The 26,232-nt window shown below is 40.4% G+C and overlaps 1 protein-coding gene across 4 annotated transcripts; it reads right to left on the minus strand.

The window, feature by feature from the left end:
- Positions 1-1,083: 1,083 nt before the first annotated feature.
- EDNRB (endothelin receptor type B) lies at positions 1,084-25,981 on the minus strand. Of its 4 annotated transcripts, none has more exons than XM_073795341.1 (9): positions 25,770-25,967; positions 24,443-24,978; positions 18,364-18,468; positions 9,850-9,962; positions 9,510-9,714; positions 7,768-7,917; positions 7,210-7,343; positions 6,276-6,384; positions 1,084-3,418 (listed from the first exon to the last, which is right to left on the minus strand). In XM_073795341.1, exons 2-9 carry the CDS (start codon positions 24,926-24,928, stop codon positions 3,284-3,286), a joined length of 1,437 nt encoding a protein of 478 aa, XP_073651442.1. In that variant the 5' UTR covers positions 24,929-24,978; positions 25,770-25,967; the 3' UTR covers positions 1,084-3,283. The 4 variants fall into 4 exon arrangements, with proteins under 4 accessions (XP_073651442.1, XP_073651443.1, XP_073651444.1 ...); XM_073795342.1 differs by lacking the exon at positions 25,770-25,967 and adding an exon at positions 25,624-25,737; XM_073795343.1 differs by lacking the exon at positions 6,276-6,384 and having other exon boundaries at positions 25,770-25,981.
- Positions 25,982-26,232: the final 251 nt, after the last annotated feature.

The following is a 26,232-nucleotide window of genomic DNA, read 5'->3' on the forward strand; positions in this document are numbered from 1 at the left end:
CCTGCATTTACTATAATGAATTATGTGGGCATTATTATTATTATTGTAACTTGACAACTAACAGACAACTAACAGAGAGGGTTCTGCCTGGGTTTTGCTCTCTTGTACTTCTCATATAGCTCCTGAATTCACAACACCTATATCTCAAAATACCCAGCTCAGATTAGGCAGGTGAAATCCAGCAAAGGTGAGGGATGACTCATAGAAACCTCTGAAACACTAGGCTGAGTTTAAGATAATGATATGGGAAAAGAGTAAATGCTAATTCTAGATGATTTTTGTCAGGGAAAGAAAGGGATTATGTCCTAAGAGATACAGACACGTGAACCTCAAGAGCAGTCAGTACACAGTTATTTAGTGGTCACTTCATTTTGCCTTGTATTAAATTTTGTTATCATTTCTATCTCCTGTCAAGTAGGAACCTTTCTTCTTATTAATTTCATCCCATCTTGCACTCAGAGCTTATGAACTGAAATGAGTGATTCCAAAATCTCATTTCAGCCTTTCAACTTTCACCTATGGTACAATAATGATTAAACAATGAAATGCTCCAAAGGCAGGAAACCAGAGATGGAAAGACACAAGGTGCCATTGGAAACAATCAGTCAGATAACCAACCTCAGAAAACTGAATGTGTATATATCTGGTTACTCACCTCAATAAAACAGAACAGAAATTTGGCATTTTAATGTAACAGCTTTCATATTTCCTTGATAATTGTGTGTTTAACATAAATAATGTCCATTTGTAACATTTATATTTCCTTTAAACACTTACTAATAAATTAGTATTAGTTATTGCCTGCACAGTGAAAAACAAGCTGGTCTTTTTTTAAAGCAATTTAAATTTTTATTGATTTTGTTTACATAACATAGAATTAGCAACTACATTAGTTGCCACTTTAAGTGACCTCAGAAAAACAAAATATATAATTATTTTACATGGTTATATTACAATTTTATAAAGTTAGCTACAGCATACCCATGCTTTGTTATAAACTGTATTCCTTTGGCCATATGTTGTAAGCTGTCAATACTAACACGCACCCATGTTAGCAAATATAAAGGAGAAAACAGTCTAAAATCGCTTATAAATCTTTTAAGTTTTACATCCATGTTAACATTATTTTTGTCCATTGTTATATTATACAGTCCTTAATACTAGAAAATACGTTTTAAAGTTAAACAGTAGCACCTTTTCCCATATTGATTTTATTCATGCTAAGAAATCATGCTTGTTTCTTACCAACCTTTGTCAGTATGTTAAAATTTTGAATCAAACATTTTTAGAAAAGCTACTGAACACAATTTCATTATAAATAATGCATGTATATGCTATTTGTGTGCAATTTAAAATTTGGCAAGATGATCACAGACCACAACTCTGACAGGGAGAAGGAAGGGGCATTATGATGCAGATGAGAAACAAAATGAATGGTAATAAAATGAGCTCAAATTTAAATAGGAATAAAAAATATATTAACAAACTGAAAACAGTAGTAACCCAAAGTTAATTTAAAATCCGAAGTTTGAAATGTCTTTCTTGATGACAAGCATCTGAAAAAGTGATTGGGAAGAAATTAATAAATAAGCCTGGGATTTGTAAATAGAGTCCATGTGGCATGTGAATTAATTACTGTCCTTTCATTCTGGTCCCATTATTGGGGTTTTGGTAGCATCACCTTAGATGCTGGCAGAAAACAACATTGCTCGCTTATTCTCAACATGTGGCTGTGGCCCTGGGTTACAAAAAAAAAAAAAAAAAACCACACACACACAAAAAAAAACAAAAAACAAGGGTAGAAACTCTGTTATATTTTAAGACAGAGTTAAAGCTCTTGGGCCCAATTTGTTCCTGAAGCCACTGTGAGAACATTGCACTGTTTTGCTGGAACAGAATCAGGACCTTTTGCATTGATATGACGGGCAGTGACGAACATCAGGCTAAGAAACGGAATCTGTCCCCATGGGTTTCCTCCCGCCCCATCTCATTTCCTCTGTCTTCCGTTTTCTCTTGTACATACTTTCACACACATCTCATCCAAGTTAACCTGAGGCACTTTGCTGGGGAGATGAAAGAATTAGGCAAGAATGCACAAAGTAAGAGGTTCTTAACAGTCTCAAAAAGCAGTTTTGCCTGTAAGTGGTAGGAAAGCACCACATCCAGAATTCTTTTCTATTAGTTATTTACACAAATAATATAAAAATTAGTAATAAGCTTTACAGGTAACTGTTACATTGACTCTAATATCTATGATCTTAAAAATAGTGTTTTAACTATCGTGTGATGCATTGCCAGAGACGATCTTAACTGCAGCAGGGGTGAGAGAAGATGCTGCTTTCTCCTTTGCCATGTGGACACTGCTCCAGGCAACTCACATTCTGTCCATTATGGGGTTCGTGGCATCTCTTCATTGTAAAGGTATGAACACTGGGGCCTGCCCTTCGTTTAATCATCTACACGTTGTGTATTGTAGCTAAGTATTTACAGATGACAAAACTGAACAAATAGCATTTAAACTACAATAGTGAAAGAAGAAGAATGTTTTAATAATCCTCAAAAAAACTGTAGGTAGTATTTTCTTTGCAGAGTACACGAATAGGAGATTTTAAAGCAGTGTTTTGGGATGGCATTCCAAACCTTCTCTCTGTGTCCCTTTGTGACATTTGATCGTATCTGAATGTAAAGTTGAATATTTTCAAAAACCTCAATCTCTCTGATACTCCCTCCTGATCATTTAAATATGTCTCTAACATCAAAAAAAATACACCAGCTGAACTGCTTCCATATTTTGTCTCCAATTACAGTCCAACCAATGGTGTGAGACTATTAATAGAAAAGGTCCTTTAAAAGATTTTTAAAATTTTAAATTGAGCAATTTAAATTTCATTTAAAAATTCTGTTTCGCAGCAACACACTTATCCTTTGCATCCGATTCACCTTACTATAAAAAATAAACATCTTTAATAGGAATTCTGAGTGAGCTCAATTTAAACGTAAGTGGTGTATGAATATACCAGAAGTTCGGAAGAGCCACATTGAAGTGCTGACTGTAAAGGATTAAGTGCTTTCACAATGAGGCTTTCTTAATTCTCATCGCTTTTCTTCTCATGCTGTAAACAGCTCATAAAATGTCATGAGTAACTCTGAGTGTTAAGAAAATAATCACTCTTACATTTTTACATCGTTTTGTGCAAACACACAGTTTTTTTGTTTTGTTTGGCGGATGCCTCATTGTTTTAATGATTTCTGTCCAAAGTAAAGAAAATGAATATTCCTTCTTTCAAGATGAGCTGTATTTATTACTGGAACGGAAGTTGTCATATCCGTGATCATTAGCTTTGAACTTTAAGCACGACTGCTTTTCCTCCAAGGACTGCTTTTCTTCAAATGACTGGCACCAGCAGCATAAGCATGACTGTACAAAACAAAGTAACTCATAAGTTCACATCAGTTACACTATCACAACCCTTCCTACTCTCCAGAATTCTGGCTTTCTTTGCATGATATGCAATTCTGCCAATTTCTCTCCATGCCCTCTTATTTTCCCCTTAAAAACATATAACTACATGAGTAGTATATGATAATTCTTTTAAACTAGAAAATACAGAGAAGAAAAATGTACATAATTAAACTTCCTCATCTTTTAATTCAAATTGAAAGAGAAAGCCACTCTTAGTTCTTGATACTTACTCTTGATTACTTGAGAAATACTTTTAATATTTGATAAATACATAACTCAAGACTTTTTCCTATGCAAATGGAAATATTACCACACATATCTACAACATGACTGTATTTGTGCATGTTTGTGGAAGTGTGTGTATAATTATGTTAATAAAACTGGACTATACATACTACTCCATGGCCTTGACAGTGACATAAACATCTTTCCATGTCAATAAACTTAATATTACATCACCATTTTTTTCAGCCACGTGTTTAATCTCATGTGACTTTTCAATACTATTACACAATAAGGTTATAAAGTATATGTGTCTCAGTTTTAGTCATCCAGATTTTTTCTTGGATTTTTAAAAATCCTGTTAATTCTGTTTGTTTTCTGAGAATTTATATGTATAAGAAAATGTGAGTTCCATTGCTTTCTGTTCTGTAAAATGAGGGACATGATCTGGTGACGTTCTCTTCTAGCTCTAAAATCTATGAGTTTATGAGTAAGTGAAGAATTTTATAGACTGCCTTTGATCTTACAAGGAAGCTAAGTTCTCGGTTTTCCAATAATGAACTTCCGGTGGAACCAAGCAGAACCAAGGCACCACGCCCTCCAGTACAAAACCCAGCAGTTAATAATTAGGACAATAGAGCCACAGACTCAGTGTCTGATGCACATTCCCCAGTTGTTGTACAGGTACGGTAACTGCCACCAGAGGGAAAAAGCTAACTCCATGATGACCAGACTGTAACCATGACACAAGCTGCATCATCCTGAGCAGTACTGAATCTGTGGCCAGCACAAGTCCCAGAACGAGCCTCAGGAGAATGGGATTAACATTATTGCTCATAATAATCTGTATCTTGGTGGGCAGCAGAATAATTGTAGCTTGTTCTGCCCGTATATGTAAGCACACAACTACAATAAAATTGTCGGCAAAGAGATGTTACAGACCCATGTTGACATCTTCCACTCTGAGAATATGGCGTCCCATGTCAGCATGAAGAAGTTACAGAAGATAGACCTTTGCCCCTAATCCCATAGAAATGGAATGGTGTTTGACAGTGGGTAACTGAAAGCAGCTCTTTTGCCCCTTTCCTGTTTGCCCATTTCTGTTCCCCTCTAACCTTGAAAGAACCTAATTATAGGAATGTGATCACTAAGCAATTGAAACTAATTCCTGACTTATGCTCTCCTGAATGCACACCATGCCTTGCCTAACCTGTCGATTCTCTTCCTAGATAAAAACAAGTAAGACTAGCTCTCTACCCACAGTAGCCCCCCCCCAAGCAATCCTGCATGCAGACCACTCAGGCAAGATAACATCTGAAGAGAGAGCCAGCCAGTCTGTCCGCAGGGGAGAGGCAGAACCCAACCTCCTGCCTTGATGATTCATTGAGATTCTTCCCCCTCCATTTTTCCCTTTAAAAACTCATGGCTGAGCAGAATCTTTGGTGTTGGTCTCTGGACACGAGTCCACCATCTCCCCAGACTGCTGGCTTTTCTGATTAAAGCACCTTTCTTTTTTACTGACACTTGCCTCTCGAATTATTGGCACATGAGTGGTGAGCAGCTGAATCTGGGTTCTGTTACACCAGGGACAAGTGAATCATTCCCACATAAAGGAAGGGAATATTTTATTTATGCTAGATTGTTGAAGGAGTGAATGAATGGATGGATAGATGTTACACACAAATGCAAGCAGGCAAATGAGGAATAATTGCACATATTCCACATCAAGGTGCACTTCTCTGCTATAGAATGAAGGCAGAAAAGTGGAGGTAAAACCTGAATTAAACTGCTTTGTTTGACTCGTTATTGTCACCTCTGTATGAAAAAGAAACTAACTTAGTTATGATCTACAGTGTGCTGCATGGTCCAAAATCTTCCAAAAATGGGAACAGTGCCTTTAATCATGTGTAGCTCTTATTTTATCATGTGATATTTGTCAGACATCAATGCATGCAATTTTTATTCATTTTCTGTGTAACTCTATGAGTAAAATTGATTGGTTGAGGCAGTAGGGAATGGTTGACTGGGATTTGTAGGCAGAAATCAATTATAGTGATTTATGAGCAAAATTCACATTTAAAAAGAAACGTCTAGGGCTTCCCTGGTGGCGCAGTGGTTAAGAATCCGCCTGTCAAGGCCGGGGACACAGGTTCGAGCCCTGGTCCGGGAAGATCCCACATGCCGCAGAGCAACTAAGCCCGTGCACCACAACTACTGAGCCTGTGCTCTAGAGCCCCCGAGCCACAACTACTGAAGCCCGTGTGCCTAGCGCCGGTGCTCCGCAACAAGAGAAGCCACTACAATGAGAAGCTCGCGCACTGCAACGAAGAGCAGTCCCCGCTCACCGCAACTATAGAAAGCCCGTGCGCAGCAACGAAGACCCAACGCAGCCAAAAATAAAATAAATAAATAAAAAAGAAAGAAGAAAAAAAAAAAAAAAAAAAAAAAGAAAGAAATGTCTATCATGTAATACTAGGGGAAACTGCAAAACAATTGACTAGATCTCTTTGGATAGAAATATTAATAGTTTGGAAGGGTTATATTTGATGCCAGATTAAAAAGGGCTTTTGATTTTCAAATACTCTCTTACCTTAAAGCAGTTTTTGAATCTTTTGCTCACCAAGTACAGAGCTATTGGGTTAATACAGGAATTCAGGGAGGCCATGTTGATGCCAATGTAGTCCAATACCAACAAAAAGCTGCAAAATATAATACAAGACATGTCTGTAAAAAAATATGCTGCTATGAACATATATTCTTTACAGACTTTTGTGTTTTGTGAACAAAAAAATTAGCCATTTACAATGGTTTTGACTTTATCACTAGTCTTTGCCAATTATGATCTCTCTCTCTCATTCTCTGTCCCTGTCATCGCCTCACCCCCCATGCCCAATTCTCTCATTTAAAATGAAATCTCAGGACTTCCCTGGTGGTGCAGTGGTTAAGAATCCACCTGTCAAGGCAGGGGACACAGGTTCGAGTCCTGGTCCGGGAAGATCCCATATACCGCAGAGCAGCTAAGCCCATGCACCACAACTACTGAGCCTGTGCACCTAGAGCCTGTGCTCTGCAACGAGAAAAGCCACTGCAATGAGAAGCCCGTGCACTGCAACAAAGAGTAGCCCCCGCTCGCCGCAACTAGAGAAAGCCCGCATGCAGCAATGAAGATACAACGCAGCCAAAAATTAATTAATTAATAATAATTTTAAAAAATGAAATCTCTTTTGGAAGCGCTGAGGCTGGATGAAAAGAAAGGATTTACAAAGTGCAAAGGAGAATCAGACCTAACGTTTTCAATTGTGCTACTCGCTCATTTGGACAACCCTGGCTGTCCATTCCCAGTGTTCTCCTAAGTCCCTTTACTTCTCCCTTGGAAATAGGAGTAAAGGTAAAAAGATGGCCTTCTTATTTGCTCCCTAAGGATTAGAAAAATGGTACTCTCTCTCTTGCCAATGAAAGGAATCAATGGACAAACTTCTGAATGGCATTTATTTACACAATTATTTCTATTTTACCTTTCTTACCTCAATAGTTCACATCTATTGGGATCATTCCGATCATAAAGAGTGCGCTTCAAAATCCTGCTGAGGTGAAGAGGAAGCCAACACAGGGCAAAGACAAGGACCAGGCAAAATACTGTTTTGGCCACTTCCCGTCTCTGAAATAAAACCACAGTCAGACACTGAATAGACGCCTCATTATAATCACAGCATTCTCGCTTTCCAAACAAAATATTTAATATCGTTTACAAAAAATCAGTGGCCTTTGTAAAAATTCAGGACACTGAGCTTTAAACTGAATAAAGAACTGGACAGCTTTAAACTAATAATGTGAATTAGACAGAAAATGATTAGAGATTCATCTTTAAAAAGTAATGGCTCTTTTTACATCTTTTTAGACTATGTAGAATATCTCCAGATAGATAATATAAAAAACATTCTTTGTATATTAAAAAATACCAGCACAAGAAAAAGGAAGTATGCTGTGGTGTATGATAATTTTAGTTTCTTATCACCATGATAATTTTCATATTCATAATCAGGATTGTAATCATGAGTCAGCAAATATTTCTATTTTCTTACCTGCTTTAAGTGATCATTTAAAGCAATTTGCATGCCACTCTTCTTTCTCAACATTTCACAGGTCATCAGGGTATAAAACAATGCAGTGATGGCCAATGGCAAGCAGAAATAGAAACTGAATAGCCACCAATCTTTAGCTGTCTTGTAAAACTATGGGGAAGAGAGAATGTTATACTTAATATTCCTCTGTAAGAAAATCTTACATATCAAACGTTAAACTAAAAAATACTCATCAAGGAGAAATTATCTTCTAAAGTCGATCCATTTTATAAATACTGTGTAGAATCTTTCAGGCCACGTCTGCTGAACAAATAATTAAATTAAATGAAACAAACTTTTCCTAAAAAGCATTTCAATTCTCTAAGGAAGTGTGCTATCATTACACATAAAAATGTAAGTAATTGGGCAAAATTTTAAATATTTGGTAATTCAAATATTTTTGTCTTCACATAGGCAAGTTATCCTTAAGGAATTCTTTGTGTGAAATACCACATCTGAATGGGTAAAGATATCCTAGTGTTTATGGGAGTTTTTCACTTTTTAACAAGTTTGTTTATGGGAAAAGCAGGTAGGAAGAGGTCTATATTAATCATTTACCTAATGGATGTATACATCTAACCTATCAACTAAAAATCAAAGCTGCTTGTAGCATGCTTTTTCTCTTATTCTTTTTCTGCTTTCTTTTTTTTCTTAAAATTGTTGTTCCAGATATATCTGTGTTGGAGTAGAATTTACGTAATCTGTGCAGTACTTTTCCCATTTTAACTAATAAGAAACAAGAGGGCTTCCCTGGTGGCGCAGTGGTTGAGAGTCTGCCTGATGCAGGGGACATGGGTTCGTGCCCCGGTCCGGGAAGATCCCACATGCCACGGAGCGGCTGGGCCCGTGAGCCATGGCCACTGAGCCTGTGCTCCGCAATAGGAGAGGCCACAACAGTGAGAGGGCCGCGTACCGCAAAAAAAAAAAAAAAAAGAAAGAAACAAGAAAACAGCAGTCTCATTCTCAATTTCACATTAATGCCCCTCTTTATTCTTTTGTTTACCACGATCTATACATATATTCATAAAGCTTTATCTCGTCTTATGTGTAAAATAGAAAATAATCATTGGTGACATTTGGACCAGCCCCCTTTGCGTTAACTCCTCTTAACCCATTCTGTTGGGAAGAGCCTTTTACACTTAGGATCTATCTTCTGATGACCAGTATTACCATTCTTTTCCTATTTCCTGATTAAAAGCTCTTGAATAAATGGCCAAGATGAAGTTCTTTGCAACGGCAGCTTTCCCTTTAGAGAGAGGACAAGCTTGTTATTCATACCGAGCTTCACGGATTCACATGGATTCTGATCAATCCATCCCTACCAGGGCGACTTCTACTTGATCGTTCCCTGAGCCACACGCTCGCTCTGATGACTGCTGTGCTGCTTCATACAGAATATGTAGTAGCTGCCAGTCCTTATGGGAATTTGAGTAGAAAAGCTATAGTTTCAAATCGATTCTCTCATGTAAACTTGGTTTATCTGTATTCCTGAGCACCAGGAGATTCTTGGAGAAGTAGTGACCCAGCTTCTTGCAGCCTGGGTCATTAGTCACCGTTAACCCCACAGCCCTAGGACCTACACTCTTAATTCATGCCAAGGACAGTCATAAATCAGTAGCTTCCCAAGAAGAGGAGATCAGGGGAAAAACAGCTAAATATTTATAAGGCAACAACAGAAAGGGGGACAAAAGAGTAAAATTTACCTGCATGAAGGCTGTTTTCTGAGTGGGATGGAGCAAACAGATTCTCAGATAACTGCCTTTGTAGTCAGTGGTAATCATATCAAAACCCACGGCTTCAGGGACAGCCAGGACCACGGAGACCACCCAAATTAAAACAATTTCTACTGCTGTCCATTTTGGAACCCCGATTCCTTTAATTCGACTCCAAGAAGCAACAGCTCGATATCTGAAGAGTAAAACATAATCATTTGCCAAGCTGGCAGAGCCCAGTTTTATTGAATTAAACAGTTTATTTTCTAAGTAGCATAGCAATCACTAGGATAGCAGTCAGGATATACCTGGCTTAGATATATGCTCTTACCTGTCAATACTTAGAGCACATAGACTCAGCACAGTGATTCCCACAGAGGCCTTCTGTATGAAAGGCACCAGCTTACACATCTCAACTCCAAAGGGCCAGTCCTCGGCAAGTAGCTGCGTTGAGGAGACACGAAGCTCTGTTAGGGAGATTTTCACAGGGCGCCCTCTGAACTGTATGTTTCACTTAGTGGAGACAAATGAACATGTAGAGTTAAAATAACAAATTCCAGTTCTTATTCTTTTTCTCATAGACTACTCCTCTGAAAAGCCCTTGTGTTTGATATCTGGAACAAGGAAGTGGATTGGGAATAATGAAAGGGCAGCCAGTTCAGGAGAATTAGCTATACGCAGACAGTAGCTTAGGGTCAAGGTCTCCTCCACTGCAGGGCCAACTGGGGCCAGTTGCTTAAGTTCCCCTTACAAGATCGGGCCTGCAGTGCTGAAAATGCCTCTCATACTGTTATAGAGTCTCAAATACTCAGCTGGTGGCCAAATCAAAATAAGGTTAACTAAAAATAGGTGACGTGGGACTTCCCTGGTGGTCCAGTGGTTACGACTCCACGCTTCCAATGCAGGGTTCCATCCCTGGTCGGGGAACTAAGATCTCACATGCCATGTGGCATGGCCAAAAAAAAAACCAACAAAAAAAGACAAATGTTTCTTAGCCAGAGAGACTAGACGACTCCTATGGAGAACAGTGTGTGTGTTCGTGTACTTATTCTTCACTCTAGTCAACTTGACTGGTCTGTAACTCGGCACACAGCTCCTTGAATCCAGCAGGCACACTCCTTCCTTAGGGCTTCACTTGAGGTTCTTCCTTATCCTGGAAGGCTTTTCTCCCACAGATCCACTTGGCTAACTCCTTGACCTCCTTCACATCTTACTCAGATCTCATCTTTTCAACATGACCTACCCTGACCACACTATTAAGTATAGGAACTGGTCAGGCCTCCCCATCTCCCTCATCCTACCCCACTGCCCGTTTCATCCAGAGCACTTATCAACTCCTATTGTATATATTATACCATACTTGTTTGTTTGGTTAAGTTTTTGCTGTCTGGAACCCTAGCCCATCAAAAAGAAAAGAACTTCTGCAATTGCCTAGTACAGTTCCTGACACACAGCAGATGCTTAAATATTCAGCCCCCTAAAATATATAGGCAGTGGCTATCCAGCGAGCAAAAGACCTAGTTCTTGGTACTGTATATATATTTCCGTTTATCTGACTTCAGACTATGCAACCATCTATTGTTAAACTCAGTGATTTTCTTTTTTAGGACAACTGGGTGTGCCCCACCCTGGTAAATGAATCACTTTAGGTAAACATCTGGGTCGAACGTTCATGAGGTTTTGAAAATAAAGAAAAGTATTTCAAATCTACGTGTCTCTGTGTGTGTTTTAATGTTTTAAAAAATAACCTTCCAAAAGTGAAAACTATTTTGAAACACAATTGAGTCTTTCCGTTCTTTCACTCGTGAAGGTTCTTTGTGGAGTTTGTCATGCTGGGTGATTGTTCTGTAACTAGAGTGGCACCCAAAGCTGAAATGTGTGTTTCGGTACGAACATGACTCGGAGCTCCAACGTGGAACCAATTTCATTTCTAAGGTAGACATGAAAAGTTACACCGACATGTAGAACAAATGTTGGCATACTTACAGCAAATATGCTTTTTCTAGGGTCTGAAAGCCTGCAAGGCCAGGCAGGCAACAGAAGAGTGGAGGAAGCCAGGTGTAAGAAAGTCATTGGTGTCAGGAATAATAGGGAACAGAGGGGTCTGGGGTAAATCCTGTCTAAATGGAGCTGCTGCTAATAAACTTGATGTGATTTTTGCCAAGAGATCCCCAATACAAAAGTATCTTGATTTTTAGCCCCAAATTGGAATTTCTATATGAAATCTCACAATTTATAAAAATTGTCAACTAATTCATATTTTTTAAAAAAACCACTGTCAGATAACATTGTATTAACAAAATATTTTTATGTGTCATACCAGCCTCTAACTTGGGACCTCTGGATTAATGAGCTGACTTATAACTCTGCTTGTTCATTCATTCATTCAACAAACATTTATTGAGTACCCACTATGTGCCATACACCATTCGGAGTACAGAGTGCCTATCAGTGAACAAGGCAAACTCCCTGCTCTCATGGAGCTTACAGTCTAGTGAGGGAGGCAAACACAAAACACATAAATACTTAATATGGTGTCACACAGGCGGTGTCACCATATTGAAAGATTATGGTGGAATTTAGGGAGCTTTCTTGATAGGCTTCTCAGCAAGGTCTCTCTGAAGAGGCAACCTGCAGTAGGGACCTGACTAAAAAATGTAAGCCATGCAAAGAGCATTCTAGGCAGAAGAAAGAGCAAATGCAAAGGCCCTGAGGTCAAAAGAAGCTTAGTGAGAGGAAGGGACAGCAAGAAGGCTCTCAAGGCTAGGGTCGAGTGGTCCAGGCCAAGTGTCTAGGAGATGTAGTTGCACAGGGAGGAGTCTGAATGGTTTTTTTTGTTTTTGTTTTTATTTTAGGAAATCCATTGCAAGATTTTGAACAGGGAAATGGAAAATGGCATCATCTTATTTATGTTTTTTAAAACGTCACTCTGGGGACTTCCCTGGTGGTCCAGGGAATCAGCCTTCCAATGCAGAGGACGCAGGTTCAATCCCTGGTTGGGGGGCTAAGATCCCACGTGCCGTGGGGCAACTAAGCCCGGCACGCTGCATCTACAGAGCTTGCGTGCTTTGGAGCCTGCATACCACAACTAGGGAAACCAGCATGCTGCAACTAAGACCTGCGCAGCCAAATAAACAAATAATTAATTAATTAAAAAATAGAAAAAGATCACTCTGGAAGCTCAATGTAGACTAGAAGGTAGAGTCAAGAAAGGAAGCTTTGATGAGAGATTGTGGGCTGAAACTTGTGATGCCCTGGGGCTGAAAAGAATGGGTTATATAGACTGGATATGTATTGAAAGCAGAGCTAGCAGGACTTGTTGATGGGTTGGATATAAGATATGAGGACTCAGGAAACTCAAGGAGGTTGATCATGTGAATGGTGGAGACACTGGCTGAAATGAGAAAGAGCCAGGGTCCTGCAAGTCTGAACCAGCTATGAACTCAAGGTGCTTTAAAAGACTTGCCAATTACCCTTGGAAACATAATAAAAAGATTCCAAACAGTTAAAAGAACCCTGCCAGACCCAGTTTGGTACAAACTATCCAGGTAATATTCTGTCTAATCATTCTGCTTGCCTTTATATGTATTGGGGTGGGGGGTGGGAAGCAAAACTAACACATATATGGTACTTACAAGGGACTAGGCACTATTCTAAGCCCTTTACACATGATATATCATTGAATTCCCAAAGCAATCCTATGAGATAGTGTTACTATTACCCCCATTTTATAGGTAAAAAAACTTAGGGGCACTTAGAAGTTTATTAACTTGCTGTGTTGATTTTAAATATGCCCACAAATTCTTTGATACTCCTCCCTTCAAAAGGTGAATCCTCATTTTCCTGCCCTTGAACACGGGTTGGACCTAATGATTTGCTTTTAGTGAATAGAATGTGGTGGGTGTGATGATGTGTGACATCTGAGACTAGTTCATAGAAGGCATTATGGCTTCCTCGTTGCTCTCTCTTGGATCACTCATTCTGGGGGAGCTGCCGTGTCAGGAGAAGACTCAAGCACCCCTATGAAGACTCCCAACAGGTGACAAGGAACTGAGGCCACCTAAAAACGGCTGGCACTAATTTGCCAAGTGTGTGAATGAAAAGATCCTCCAGCCTCAGGCAAACCTTCTGATGACTGCTGCCCCGCCAACATCTTGACCCTCATAAGAGACCCTGAGCCAGAACCACCAGCTAAGCAGCTCCTGAATTCCTGACCCACAGAGACAGTAATAAATGCTATTCTTCAAGTTGCTAAGTTTGGGGGTAATTCGCTTCCCGGCATTAGATAACTAACATATTTGTCCTTGGTCACTCACTTAAGTAAGTAATAGATCCACATTTGAACCCACGTGGTCTGATTCTAGAATCTGTAATGTTTTGAAGAAGCTGATCTTAGATGAAAAGTGTTTAGAATTAAATCAATATTAGTATTTTAAAACCCATAGCTATGTGTCAAACAACGGTAAAGTATCTAGATGTAGAGTAAAACTTTCTTCTAACCCCCCTGCTATTTTATTCATCTACTGTCCAAAAATTCAGATAGTGTCAAGTGTTCTCTTGTCTTCAATGATTTCCAAATATGCAAATATTAGTATCACATAGGTACAGCCATCAGATGAATCAAGATGAATGAGTGTCCGGTCACTGAAGGGAGAGAAGTCTGGCCAATGAAAATGAGCTCTGCACTGAATCCAGGCCCTGTTTTGAGGTTACTATTGTTTTTGGCTCAGCCTAGAAATTGGATGATTGCTCTTCATACCAGTGGGAGGCCTGCAGCCCAACCTCTGACCCAAGTTATCACAGAGGACAGGGAAACACAAACTGAAAATTGTAGCAGTTCTCTTCAAGTTCAACACAGAGATAGTCAGAAACCTAATCACAGCTGAGAGATTACGGTTTTCTAATCTACCCTTCCGAAGGGAAAGAGACTGAAAAAAACCTCTTCATCATTTCAGCTCAGACCTGAATGCTGCCAGTCCTGAGAGGCCACAGAAGGTGGGGGGACGGAGTGCCCACTTCTATTATTTTGTAGTCTGTCAGAAGGATGACTTTGGCAACCTCTGCTTCTCTGATCAGAAGGCTTTGTGGGGACACCAAGAAGCCTGACACCCTGTGACAGAGACCACACCCACTGCTGATGCTCACCTCTGTCTGCATGGCCTCCAGCCTCAATGCCTTGGCAATTTAGGCTTGGAGCTTATTTAAAATGCAAAAGATGTCAACCTCTTGTTTAATAATAAACAAAGCCCTGGGTAGGGGAAAAGCTGTGAACTTAAAAAAAAATAAAATCACTCTCAACCAAGATGCCATCTTTAAAATTTGGTGAAAGAATGTTCTTAGAGATTTTTATAATTCCTGGGAATTAACTATTTCACTGTTTCTTGACAAAAATAATGACGTCCAACATCTATCATTTGAAGTCCGACAATACAGCTTTCTTCTTGGTAGAGGAAATTTGATTCTCCTTTATTGCAAGAGGAGGCAACTCTAACTTTAAACCCAGCAATAATACATTCTTATTCCTTATTTGCAGTTTTCCCCATTCAATTAGATAATTTAAGGGCACGATCTGAATACTGAAGACAAATCATGCACGTAATCAAATCTCTCTGATCGCAAAAAGAATGTTAGAGGTCCATATTGTTTCTAGGTCCCTGCCACGTGAATTAAATTTTTAGGTCCTGTTTAAAACTAAGTTTGAATATATATTACCTACCATTTATCAAATGTGAGCCAGTCAGAAAATACTCCCATAGCTGACACTGGTTTTCACATGGTGATGGTTCATCCAAGGAAGAGCTTTTGTTAGTGTTGGTCCTGGGAGCAATGTGGTGTCCATTTGACAAATGGTAGCCTGTCCTCATGCTGGCCCCTTTCGCCTAAGGCTTCTACTGCTTCCCTAGCACATTTCTTTTGTATGAGTAAAGTAAACACAAATAAATAAATAAACACTAGATTGAAAAAAGACTTGGTCATACTGACTACAAGGTTTCTACACAAGGATGGCCATGATTTCATAACTTTGTGTTGAAACAGCTGTTTGAGAAAGGAAAACGTCAAGAGAATCCAAAAAATTATTTTATATCATATTTAAAAATTATTTTTATATTAAATATATATTATATAATTTTTTAAAAACTTCTAAAAGGATAAATAACATGAACAGAAAATAAATATCCTTTCTGTACAAGTATGATTAAGTGAGTCCTACAAAATCTCTTCAACTGGGGGATTTATATTTTTCAATTCTTTTTGTAATTAAAAATTACATTCTAGAGAAATTAAATGGAGAAAATCCTATTAATACACAGCACTCTTAATGCCCAAAGGCATCTAGCCCCGTAGAGTCGGGAAATGCCAAAGTTAACCATCTTGCACTAACGAATGTTCAATAGCCTCATTAACCATATATACCATTTTCCTTTCCTATTTTTTTTAAATTAACAGTATACACTGAGCTTTAACTGTTTCTTTGTTTCAGAATATTCTACAACATTTTTAGTGCCTAGCACAGTGCCTGGCACACAGTGACTGCTCATTAAATGTTGTTGAACAACAGTGAATGAATGAGTTCATGGACAAATAAATGAATTTGATCATAAGGCAAAAATCTTGTGATAAAACTTTTGTCATGAACTTTTCAGTTCTCATATTTGAAACAATTTCTTTAGAGAATTGGGATGACTATGCATTTTATATATTGATTGATTTTTGTATTGTCTAGTGCATGCCCTCCTCCTTTCCAGATGATCAGGTCTTCTTGACACATAGAGCCAGGGCCTCTGGGATTGAGGCGTTAGCTCTTCTCTTGGACTTCTGCCTTCCAAGCAGGCCGGAAAAGGTGGAAAGCAAAATTCCTCCCCTCCCCTCTCTCCCCTACTCAAACCTATCAGGGAAATGACTTTTAAAAAAACAGAACCTACTGTTTCTCACTATCTGATGGGATTCAGTGAGGTGCTTTAGTTGTAAATTTGGTGGAGATGGACTCTGGAAGCATAGAGACGCTGTAAGAGACGGTCATTTAAGAAGGTAGGTGAGCAACACATTAAAAATGACAACTAAGGTTGCTTTGCCGGATTGCTGTCTGTTCCATCTGGTGATGAACTGTGAACATTTCTTTCAAATGACTGGCATTATAGAAATGTTTTTACAGTCAGAGTCAAAAGAAGGAAATAATGGAGTGGTTGTGTTTCACAAGTTTGGGGAAGGGTGTATTCTGCTGCTTTTATCTCTGTTTCCTGTAGCAGATAAGAGTTTTTCTGCGATTGAACTGGCGTCTTAATAAGATAGTACACCCTCATTCAAGGATTTCCCATGTCGGATCTCCCTTTCTTTTTTCTTATTCAAACATACAGTGAGAATTTAAGCTGCTGGTCAAGTGCATAGACAATAATTTCTTGACATACATTGCACCCGTGCCCTTGGGGACGAATATCAGTTACCGGTTCCATCCTGGGTCCATTAAAATGCACTTAATCACTTAAAGATTAGGCCATGTGGGTTAGAATATGTGGGTGAGGAATAATGTCAGCTTATCCCCCAGGGGTACCATTTAAATACCACAATATGAACAGTGCCCCCTGGAGTTGTTCAAGGCAGAGGCCCTGTCCTAGGAATCTGTTGTGTGCACACTGGCAAAGGGAGGGCTTTCCACTGCTCTGGAAAGATTCCTATCACTTGCTGAAATAGAAGAATGACTCCATTAAAATGAATTAAGTTTCTGGAAACAAAATATTTAAGAGAAGCAAAGAGATAGAAAAAAGATAAAAAATAAATATGTCTTAGAGAAACTTAAGTTCACCTTAAATATATATCCCTACTTTTGTTACAGTGAAATTTATTTCCAAGTCTGTAACAGGCCAATAAATAAATGGATTGCTACTCTCCTATTACCTGAACTTAAAAACTTATCCACAGTTTGTGCTTAAAACCTTTCATTGACATGTCACATATTTTGAAAAGATTCAACTAAGAGCATTAAGACATGCTATTCACAAACCTAGCTTTATGGTCAGATTCACTTAGCTGAGCTGGATCTTCTAAGATCGCTGTGACACCTGAAGAAACTAAAGAATTATAACCTGATGGCCTCATGGCTCAGAAAGTGACTCTCAAACTTAAAGAATTCAACAAATCTTATTAAGTATTTTCATATCTTACTTAAACCTAATTCTATCCAGAAAATGGCTTATGGGATAAGCTATGGTGAGAAAGCGTTTGATTACCATGGAATTCAAAAGCCCATTAATATAATTTGAAAACACTGTGTGAGGGGGAAGAAGATATGTACAAAGTAAACATCCAGAGAATAGGCTTCCTCCTTTCTGGAAACCATGATGAAGCTAAGGAGGAGAGAAATAGAGAGGGGATGAGAGTTAGGTGGTGAGAATATGGCTGGGAGACTCAGGGACAGAACACTGCTTGATAAATGCTTCTGTCAACTTTGCTAATAAACTTCTGACTCAAGAACAATCCTCTTTCTCTCTCTCTCCTACCATCCCAGTTTGGCCATTTTCTTGTTCCTTTACATTTTCACCAGAGAATCTATAGGGAAAGAGAAATAATCAATCTCTAAAGTAAAAGCACTGGAAAGGAAAAAAGTCTGAAATTAGAGCAGTTGCCAGCTAAGGTGTATCCATACACCGTGCTCAGCTATCTCCCAAACATAACCAACCTCTTCTTAACTTTGCAAAGTCCTGGAAGAGAATGTTTCACATCATAAATTACCTCTAGAATCTTATTTCAGCTCAGGCTTTATCTGTCAACACCCCTGAGAGCACTTAATCATTGATTAGCATTTGGCATGTTTCTCTAAAAATCATCAACTATAGCGTATTAGCCATACCTTATATGGGTTTCTTTGGAAAATGAAGACCCTGGCTCCCTGGCCTTGAAACAACATGGTCTCGGCTGTGTCATCCTCTTGTACAACTATGGAAATGCCTTCAATCTTGAACGATTCATTTAAAAATGAGCAAAGAAAAAATGTAAAGCCTTTGATAGATAAGCCTTACCACATTGAAAGAAACATTGCCTTGACGTTTTAAGAGCCTTGGATTTATGGAGTGACCGAGTGGCAGATCAAAGGCAAACACAGGAAGCACCCTCGAGTTAACCTGGGGAACATTTCATTGCCCAAGGCCAAGAGTTTGCCCACCATTTTGTCACAGGCATTCACAGCCAACATGTGAAGCCGTGAATCAGAAATAGGAAGTCTTGAGTGTCTGGGCTATTTGACATCTGCTATTGACCTATTATTCTGTTATGGCCAATATCCTCATACACATAGAAAAAAGAACAAAATCTCCCCCCCTTTTTTTGGACAGTTATAAAAATATGAGTATAACATCTTTTGTCAACAAGCGTTTGTCTGGAATTGATTGTTGCAGGCGCTATGCTACGTGGGTGTTGGGGGGTTAGCTTTATTTATTAATTGACCCAAGGTCATGCAAAGCTAATAGTCTTACTCTTTATTAACACTTTTAAAATGTTAATCCTTCAAATGTGCTTAATTAACACTCCTTAAAAATTTTGTTGTTTTAAATAAATGAACCTCAAAGGTATCTAGGTTCTGTTTTGGGTACAAAATGCTTCTGCTACTAAGATGTCTCTAGACATCACAAAAATGTCACTAAAATATCTCAGTTACTTAACTGGAAATATGCACAGTGTTATCATCTTGGGCAAAATTAGACTCCCCTCCCCAATGATACCTTTACTTCTATTGCTCTATATGCATAAACTGCATTTACTAATCAGAAAAGTATAACTTTGAAAGTTAAGTTTGCTGGTCCTTCATTCACTTTTACTTCTAACTATGAAATTAGTTAATTATATGCAGACTTATTAAGTACTAGAAGTAGTCTAAGACTGGATAGTGAGAAAGGTGATTTTGTTCAGAAAGACAGCTTTGATTGTGTTACAAGCAGGAATGTCTGACTACGTGACAAGGTCACTTCGCTCGAAACTCACTTGAGGGTTCAGTGAAGCAATTCCCATTTTGACATACCAGCACTTTAATGTTACACGTACCCCACCTTAAGTAGTTAAACGTTAAAGGTCAGTAGCTATGCTTCTCAGAGCTATGAAGGCAGCCTCTCTGACTCCAATAGTAGCCTACGAAGTCTTAACAAGAAAACCATCTAGAGGCACTCCAACGGGTCACCAGCTCAATTTTTAGAAAGCTCTCCATCACCACTAGACATCTGATTATACTTGGATCCTTGTCAAAGTCTGCCCACATAGATATCTGTCATCAGTTTCCAAGGAGATTTGTTTTCAAACTCAATTTGCTTACACATAAAGGAAGCTATATTTATGCTATTTATTATATTTATATTACATTATATTTATGTTAACTATATATATATTGAGTCAGTTATTCCATGCAAATATAGTACAAAGAGAATGAACTTGTTATAATTTAAAAACTCATTGTTTGCGCAAGCATTTTTAACTTCTTAAGATGTTAAGAGAAGTTAAAGAAATTTTAACTTCAACCTGCAATCAAGGCTTGTTAAAAATCACAGCTAAACTAAACCAACTAACCAACCAACCACCAACAACAACATAAACAACTTCACAGCATCTACAAGTATACCCAGCTCCTATACAGCTTTGACATTGGTGCTACTCCAACTTACTCTAGGCTCCTATAGGCAACAAATGTCTAGATTATTCCATTCATTTTAGTCTACACAGGAATGGCACAATAAGTAGCTTGTGAATAAGGAGATATTCATCCTCACATCAGATGCTTAAACACTGGTTTTGGGGTCAGGTACATACATGGACCATGTAAATACTGGCATAGTGACCCATGTATGTATTAAAGATAGACATTGATACCTATATATGTATATGGAGATGTTACATAAAATAGTGATTCAAACTAAGAGTACAACAATAATTTTGGGGTACAGTATGGCAATATCTATCAAAATTACAAATGTACATATCCTTTGATTCAATCATTCTAATTCTAGAAATTTACCCTTCAGATATAGTCACACATGTGTGCAAAGCCATATGGGCAAAGATGTTATTTGTAGTCATGTTCATAATGGCAAAAGCTGAAAAAAGAAACCCCAAGTTTCCATTCTTATTCACACACACACACTCACACGCATCCTAATAACATTTATTACTGGCTTACTTTGTGCCAGGCACTGCGACCAATGATATTCACCTATGTACTTATGCATCTATACATTCTTCATAACATTTAATATATTTACATATGTATACATCTATACTTTTAAACATCCTTTTTGGACGCTTGCTTTTTCATTTTTCATCTGGATGCTCTTACGTAATGCAGTGACAGCCCTAGTGTGCGCTGCTGAGAAGGAGAAACGAGGCTTTTATTTCCAGCAGGTTCTCATGATTATCTGAAGCTCTTTTAGAGCTTCGATTTGCTGAGTCTCCCACAACATCGATCTATCAGGATTGCCTCCTTGACACAGGAGCCCTGGTGAAAAGACTGTCTAGAAGTTTCCAGAGAAACAGTTCCCTGAGGGAGTCAGAGCAGAGTAGACACATTTCCTGGGCTTTGTCAGCCCTCACAGCAGCCTCTCCCTGTGAAGTCCCATCCCGTTCTACAGCTGCATCAAGGAACATGGCTTCCAGCCAGATCTATGACATTTTGTGGTTTGTCAACTTTACTGAACTCTAGATTTACTGAAGTCCAGATTAATGTAATAGGTTCACGTTGATGTTTCTGGGCCTGTGGGTAAACCAACAGAGGAGGTGCGGGATTCTATGAACCCTCAGAAATTGTGAATGTACATTATAGTATCTATTAATTATAATGTATATATAAATTATCTATTTATATGTTAATTATATATAACATATAAGATGGATAATTAACTGGATTCTCAAGAGAATAATAACATCCCACAAAAACAAAATTAGAAATTGCTAGTTTAGAGATTCAAGTCCCCCACTTTAGGATAAATTTAAATGGCACTCATAATTCACTTCAATTGCTTTGTATGAAGTATAATACTTGACTACTCTGAAATTATAAATGCATTTTTTGTAACTTGTATGGTGTCACAATTATTTAAGGGAAAATGGCTTTTAACTAGCCCTGGATTAGGTGTTTTTGTAAATAAAGCCTTTAGAATAACAAACAGTGATATCAGTATTATACATTACGGATCATCTGAAAGGGATTTCAGGAGATAGAAATCTTCAGATGACTCAAATTAAAACTGAAAATGCTTACCAAGTATCCTACTATGTAGTAGTGTGTCCCATAATTGCAGCACTGCACTGAAATGAGGTCCTAACAATACTCCAGGTTGGAGAAGGGCAATCTATGCTCATCTCACTCTGTGCAGGGGGCCAGGAGGACCACGGGTTCTAGGGCCAGAAGGCCTGGGTTCAAGCCCTAGTCTCATCACTTTCTAGTGGTGTGACATCGACCTTCTAGTGGTGTGACATCGAACAATTTACTTCTTTACCTCTCCAAAATGTAGTTTCCCCATAAAACAGGGGTGATAACAATATTTCTTCCATAGGGTTTGCTGCAGTGATTTAATGAACTAAACCAAGTACTGAGTACATAATAAATGGTAGCCATTACTGTTGTATCTCAAGTGACACATATTTATGCACAATATAAAAATAAACCAAAAGCCACTATGTAGGATTCACTGATGGCAAACCTAGTGGTGGGACCTAATTCTATGTGATGGATTTGTTCATGACCAAAAAGGATGATTACATGGCCAGATTTGTAATGACTCAGTTTGTTTATTTCAGAAATAGAAACACAGCTTTAACAGACTGAATGGTTTCAGGCAAAACGTTGTAACTTCCTAGGGAAATCATAAAGGAATTTGAAAGGAAAGGAAAAGCTGTGTGTCCTTTGGGAGTAGGATAGTCTCTGGCTTATCGAATGCAATAATTTAGCCAGACAGAGAAAGATGGTCCTGGAAGAGCTGTGATTTACATCTGATCTGGAGGCAAAATGCCCTCAATCCAACCTTCCATACAGCACTTCGTCTGCTGGCTGACTTAGGAGGGTTTCTAAATGGGCTGACCATGTGGGGTTTCCTGGGACCTTCCTAAACAATCTTTCACAAAACTCTGTGCAAGCCTAGCAAAACTAGATGTAATCTCCCTTTTCAGAAGGATCTTATTACTTATTTAAAACTTCTCACAACACCTTGTACTCTAAAATTTCTCGTCAGTTTTGAGGAATTGAATTGAAATTCTCCTGCCACATTGGAATGGTAAGACTTAGTCTGTAGGACTCCTAAAATGGGTTCCTTCTGGCCCTAATGGAGCTGTGACTGCATTTAAGGGACCCATTTCAGCCTGTGCTTCTCCCAGGAAACCCTCAGAGTTCACAAGGGCTGGTACCCATGCAGGAATTTAAGATTTCATCTATTAATCCCTCATTTCTGGGAGTGTTGCCTTCTCGGACCTGGATCCTAATCCAAATCCTGTCTCTAAACCTCAGAAATCTCTAGAATTCCTTAATGTATGCCTTATTGGATTAGGATTTCCAGAGATTCATAAAAGGCAATTTAAAGGCATGCCATCTGGTGACTTCTCCTGCCACAAAGATCAAAGTATCTCCCACAATCCTTTCCTAAACCAACATGCCTTTTCTTTCCCTTGTACTGAGCCCAGGACTAGCTTTAGGCAAATCCCCAAAGTACATTCCCGGTCCCTTACACTTTTGATTCTGTTTTTATGCATGACTTCCTATTGCTGGTTACGATGGGGAAACAGAGTTTTACAAATTTGCATCGCCCTTTAAAATTTTCCAGCTCTTTCACTTAGGCTATTTTTCTTAACACCACAAAACCCCAGTCGGTGGGCACTAGAAACTTTTTTGTAGAGTTGAGGACGCTGAGGCCCAGAGATGTTGGGAAGTGTCCAGAGCTTCAAAGCGGGAGTCAGAGTGTAGGGGTTTGCGTCCTGCCCTAGCTCTTCAAGCCCATTCCCTCTGATGCCTGCAGTAATCACATAATGATGTTAGCTACTGAAACTGTTAGAGACTTTGTGTTCAGTGTCCTTGGTCTTGTCCACAAAGTCATTGATGGGGTGCAGTTTGCACTTTGGAACCTGACAGATTGAGCCTGATCCTCCTCACCTCCATCACTTACTCACTGTGAGACCTTGAACATCCTGTCATCTGTCAAATGGAGTAATGTCTACTCATGGGTTGTCAGAAGGAGTAAAGGAAAGTAACACATCTATCTCAGCGCTTGGCCCATCGTAGGCATTCAGTAAAGGGTAGGTACAGTATGGTCATTCACAGCAGGTGAACTAACACAGCAGGTGTTTTCCTACTCTCCTGTCTGGGTCTCTTTCTTCTAGACCGTTTGTCTCCTAAAAACCTATTCGAGCCCTTCTACTGTTAGGGTCCTTTAAGAAAATGCTTCCCAAGGTTAGTATGCATTTGAATCACCTAGGTATTTTAAGATGCAGATTCTGATTTAATAAGTCTGGGTTGGACTTGCAGTTCTAACAAGTTCTCAGGTGATAACAATCCTGCCAGTCCATGAATCATCAGTTTCTGAGTAGAGAGAATGTACCTTGTGAGCTGGATTTAGGGACAAGGTCCTTCAGGACCAGTGGTTCTCAAACCTTACGTGCAGGGCTTGTTAAAATACAAACTACTGTGCTTCACCCAGAGTTTCTGGATTAGTAGGGTTTGAGGTGGGGCTATAAGATGTCATTTCTAACAAGTTTCCAAGTTATGTTTATGCTGCTGGTCTGGGGACTATGCTTTTTCCAGGCTTAGCAGTGGGCTACTGAAACCAGAAGGCTATTTGGTTCCAATGATTACTGACTTCTAGGAAGGGACGGATCTTCGTGACTAAGCTTCCTGCAAAGGCTCTGGCATCTCCCCCTTCCTAACGGTGTGCCCTCCCATTGCGATATTAGCAGGCACCCTTTACCTTGTAGACATTGATGGGGATATCAATGACGATGTGCAGCAGGTCTCCCAGGGCCAGGCTGGCTATCAAGATATTAGGGCCGTTTCGCATGCACTTGTTCTTGTAAATGATTCTCAGCAGTGTGGAGTTTCCGATGATGCCCAGCACGAACACTAGGCAGGACACCACCGTGTTGATGTACTTGAAAGTCTCCTTGATCTCGATGGGTCTTTCGCACGGGGGCGGGGGAAGGGTGCGCGGTGGGATTCCCGCCATTCTCGCTCCTTTCGGCATCTGCGGAGATGCGGACGACCGCTGCACGCTGGCGTTGGAGCCCCTGGGCCAGGAGGTCTTAGTTGGGGGCGCCATTATCTCTCCGGCCCCCAGAAGTGGCGGAGTGGTCCCGGCCGGCGGGAATCCCCTCTCTTCAGCCTGGACCCCCACCACGCCGCAGGCAAGGATCAGCGCCAGCAGGGCGCGTCCGCACAGGCTGGGCAGCGGCTGCATGCTGCTGCCTGCTCCAGGGGGAGTCGGGTGGCCACTCTTCAGCTTTCAGTCTGGAGATCAGCAAGGGAAGGAAGACGGGACACCCGGGTCAGCTACCCCAGCCACGCCCCTGCAAGCGGCTAGCGCAGAGCGCAGCCGCGCCCGCAGTATCCGCGCGCAAAAGTAACTCAAGTTTGCGCGTCAGTGGGGGGACTCTGGCGCGTGTGACCCGCCCGAGCCCGTCTCCTGCCCTTCCAGAGCCAGTTTTCGCTGGTTTTTCTCCCCTGCGTTTCCCGAGGGGTAAATGACTCGCAGTGGGGTGGGGTATTCTGGAAGGGGAGTGACAGGGAGGAAAGGATGGGTGTCTAGAGCAAAGCTTTGAGCTCCTGTTGTGCCCAGAGGGAGACGTGTGTGTTCGTTCTGGCTAAGGGCGCGTGGGGACGGGGGAAATCAAGGCACCTAGAGGCCAAGGGATGTGCCAGTCTCTGCATTTGACTCCTCAGGAACCCGGATACCCTGTGTGTGGACGCCAAGACTCCTTCCTCCCCGCGGGTGAAAGCAGCTACTTCCCGGCTGCCTGCGCTCGGGCTCCCCCGGACCCCCCACGAGTGTGCCGGCTGACTCGGAAAATCTCTGGGACATCTAAGTTCTGATTGGGGGAGTATCTGCATTAACGCGGAAGCTTCTGTGCCCTCCAAGTGGCTTCAAACACTCACGCGCTCTCCTTCGCTCCAACCCCATTGAAATTCGCTGTATCCATACATTAAAAAAAAAAAAAATCCCCAAACAAGTAATCCAAGCTGAAGCCCCAGGATAAGGTTCAATCACTGATTTTAATTCAACACCAAGCCAGAACTTTTACCTCGCGGACCGGACGCGCCAGGCGCAGAGGGACCAGCGGGGACCTCCTTCCCGGGACGCACTTGGCTCGCAGCTGGGTTCCAGGCTACCCTGGAGCAGAGCGCGCCTCCCTTCAGCTGCGGGCGGATCTGGCTCTGACGAAACGCTGAGGGAATGCCTGACCGTGTAGCCTCCGCAGCTTGCTCGGGATCCTTGCTGTCCCTAGACAAGTACCTTTATTCATTCGTCCCTTCCCCATCAATCACCGCCAGACTCCTCCCGCCTCTTGCGACCGCGCGGCAACCTTTCCCCTTGAGCGACGCCTGCACTGCATCAGCAGGACCTGCCCGCGGCCGCAGAGGGCAGTCCTCGGCCCGCGACGCGTCCTGGGAGGCTGTGGAGTTGTCATGGTTCTCAGTTCTTCAGATGATGAGCCTAAACCAAGGGCAGGTTTTCACACACCCCGCGACGCTCGAGGCTTCAGA

Source organism: Tursiops truncatus, chromosome 18 (assembly GCF_011762595.2).
Source record: "Tursiops truncatus isolate mTurTru1 chromosome 18, mTurTru1.mat.Y, whole genome shotgun sequence".
NCBI classification, from domain to species: domain Eukaryota; kingdom Metazoa; phylum Chordata; class Mammalia; order Artiodactyla; family Delphinidae; genus Tursiops; species Tursiops truncatus.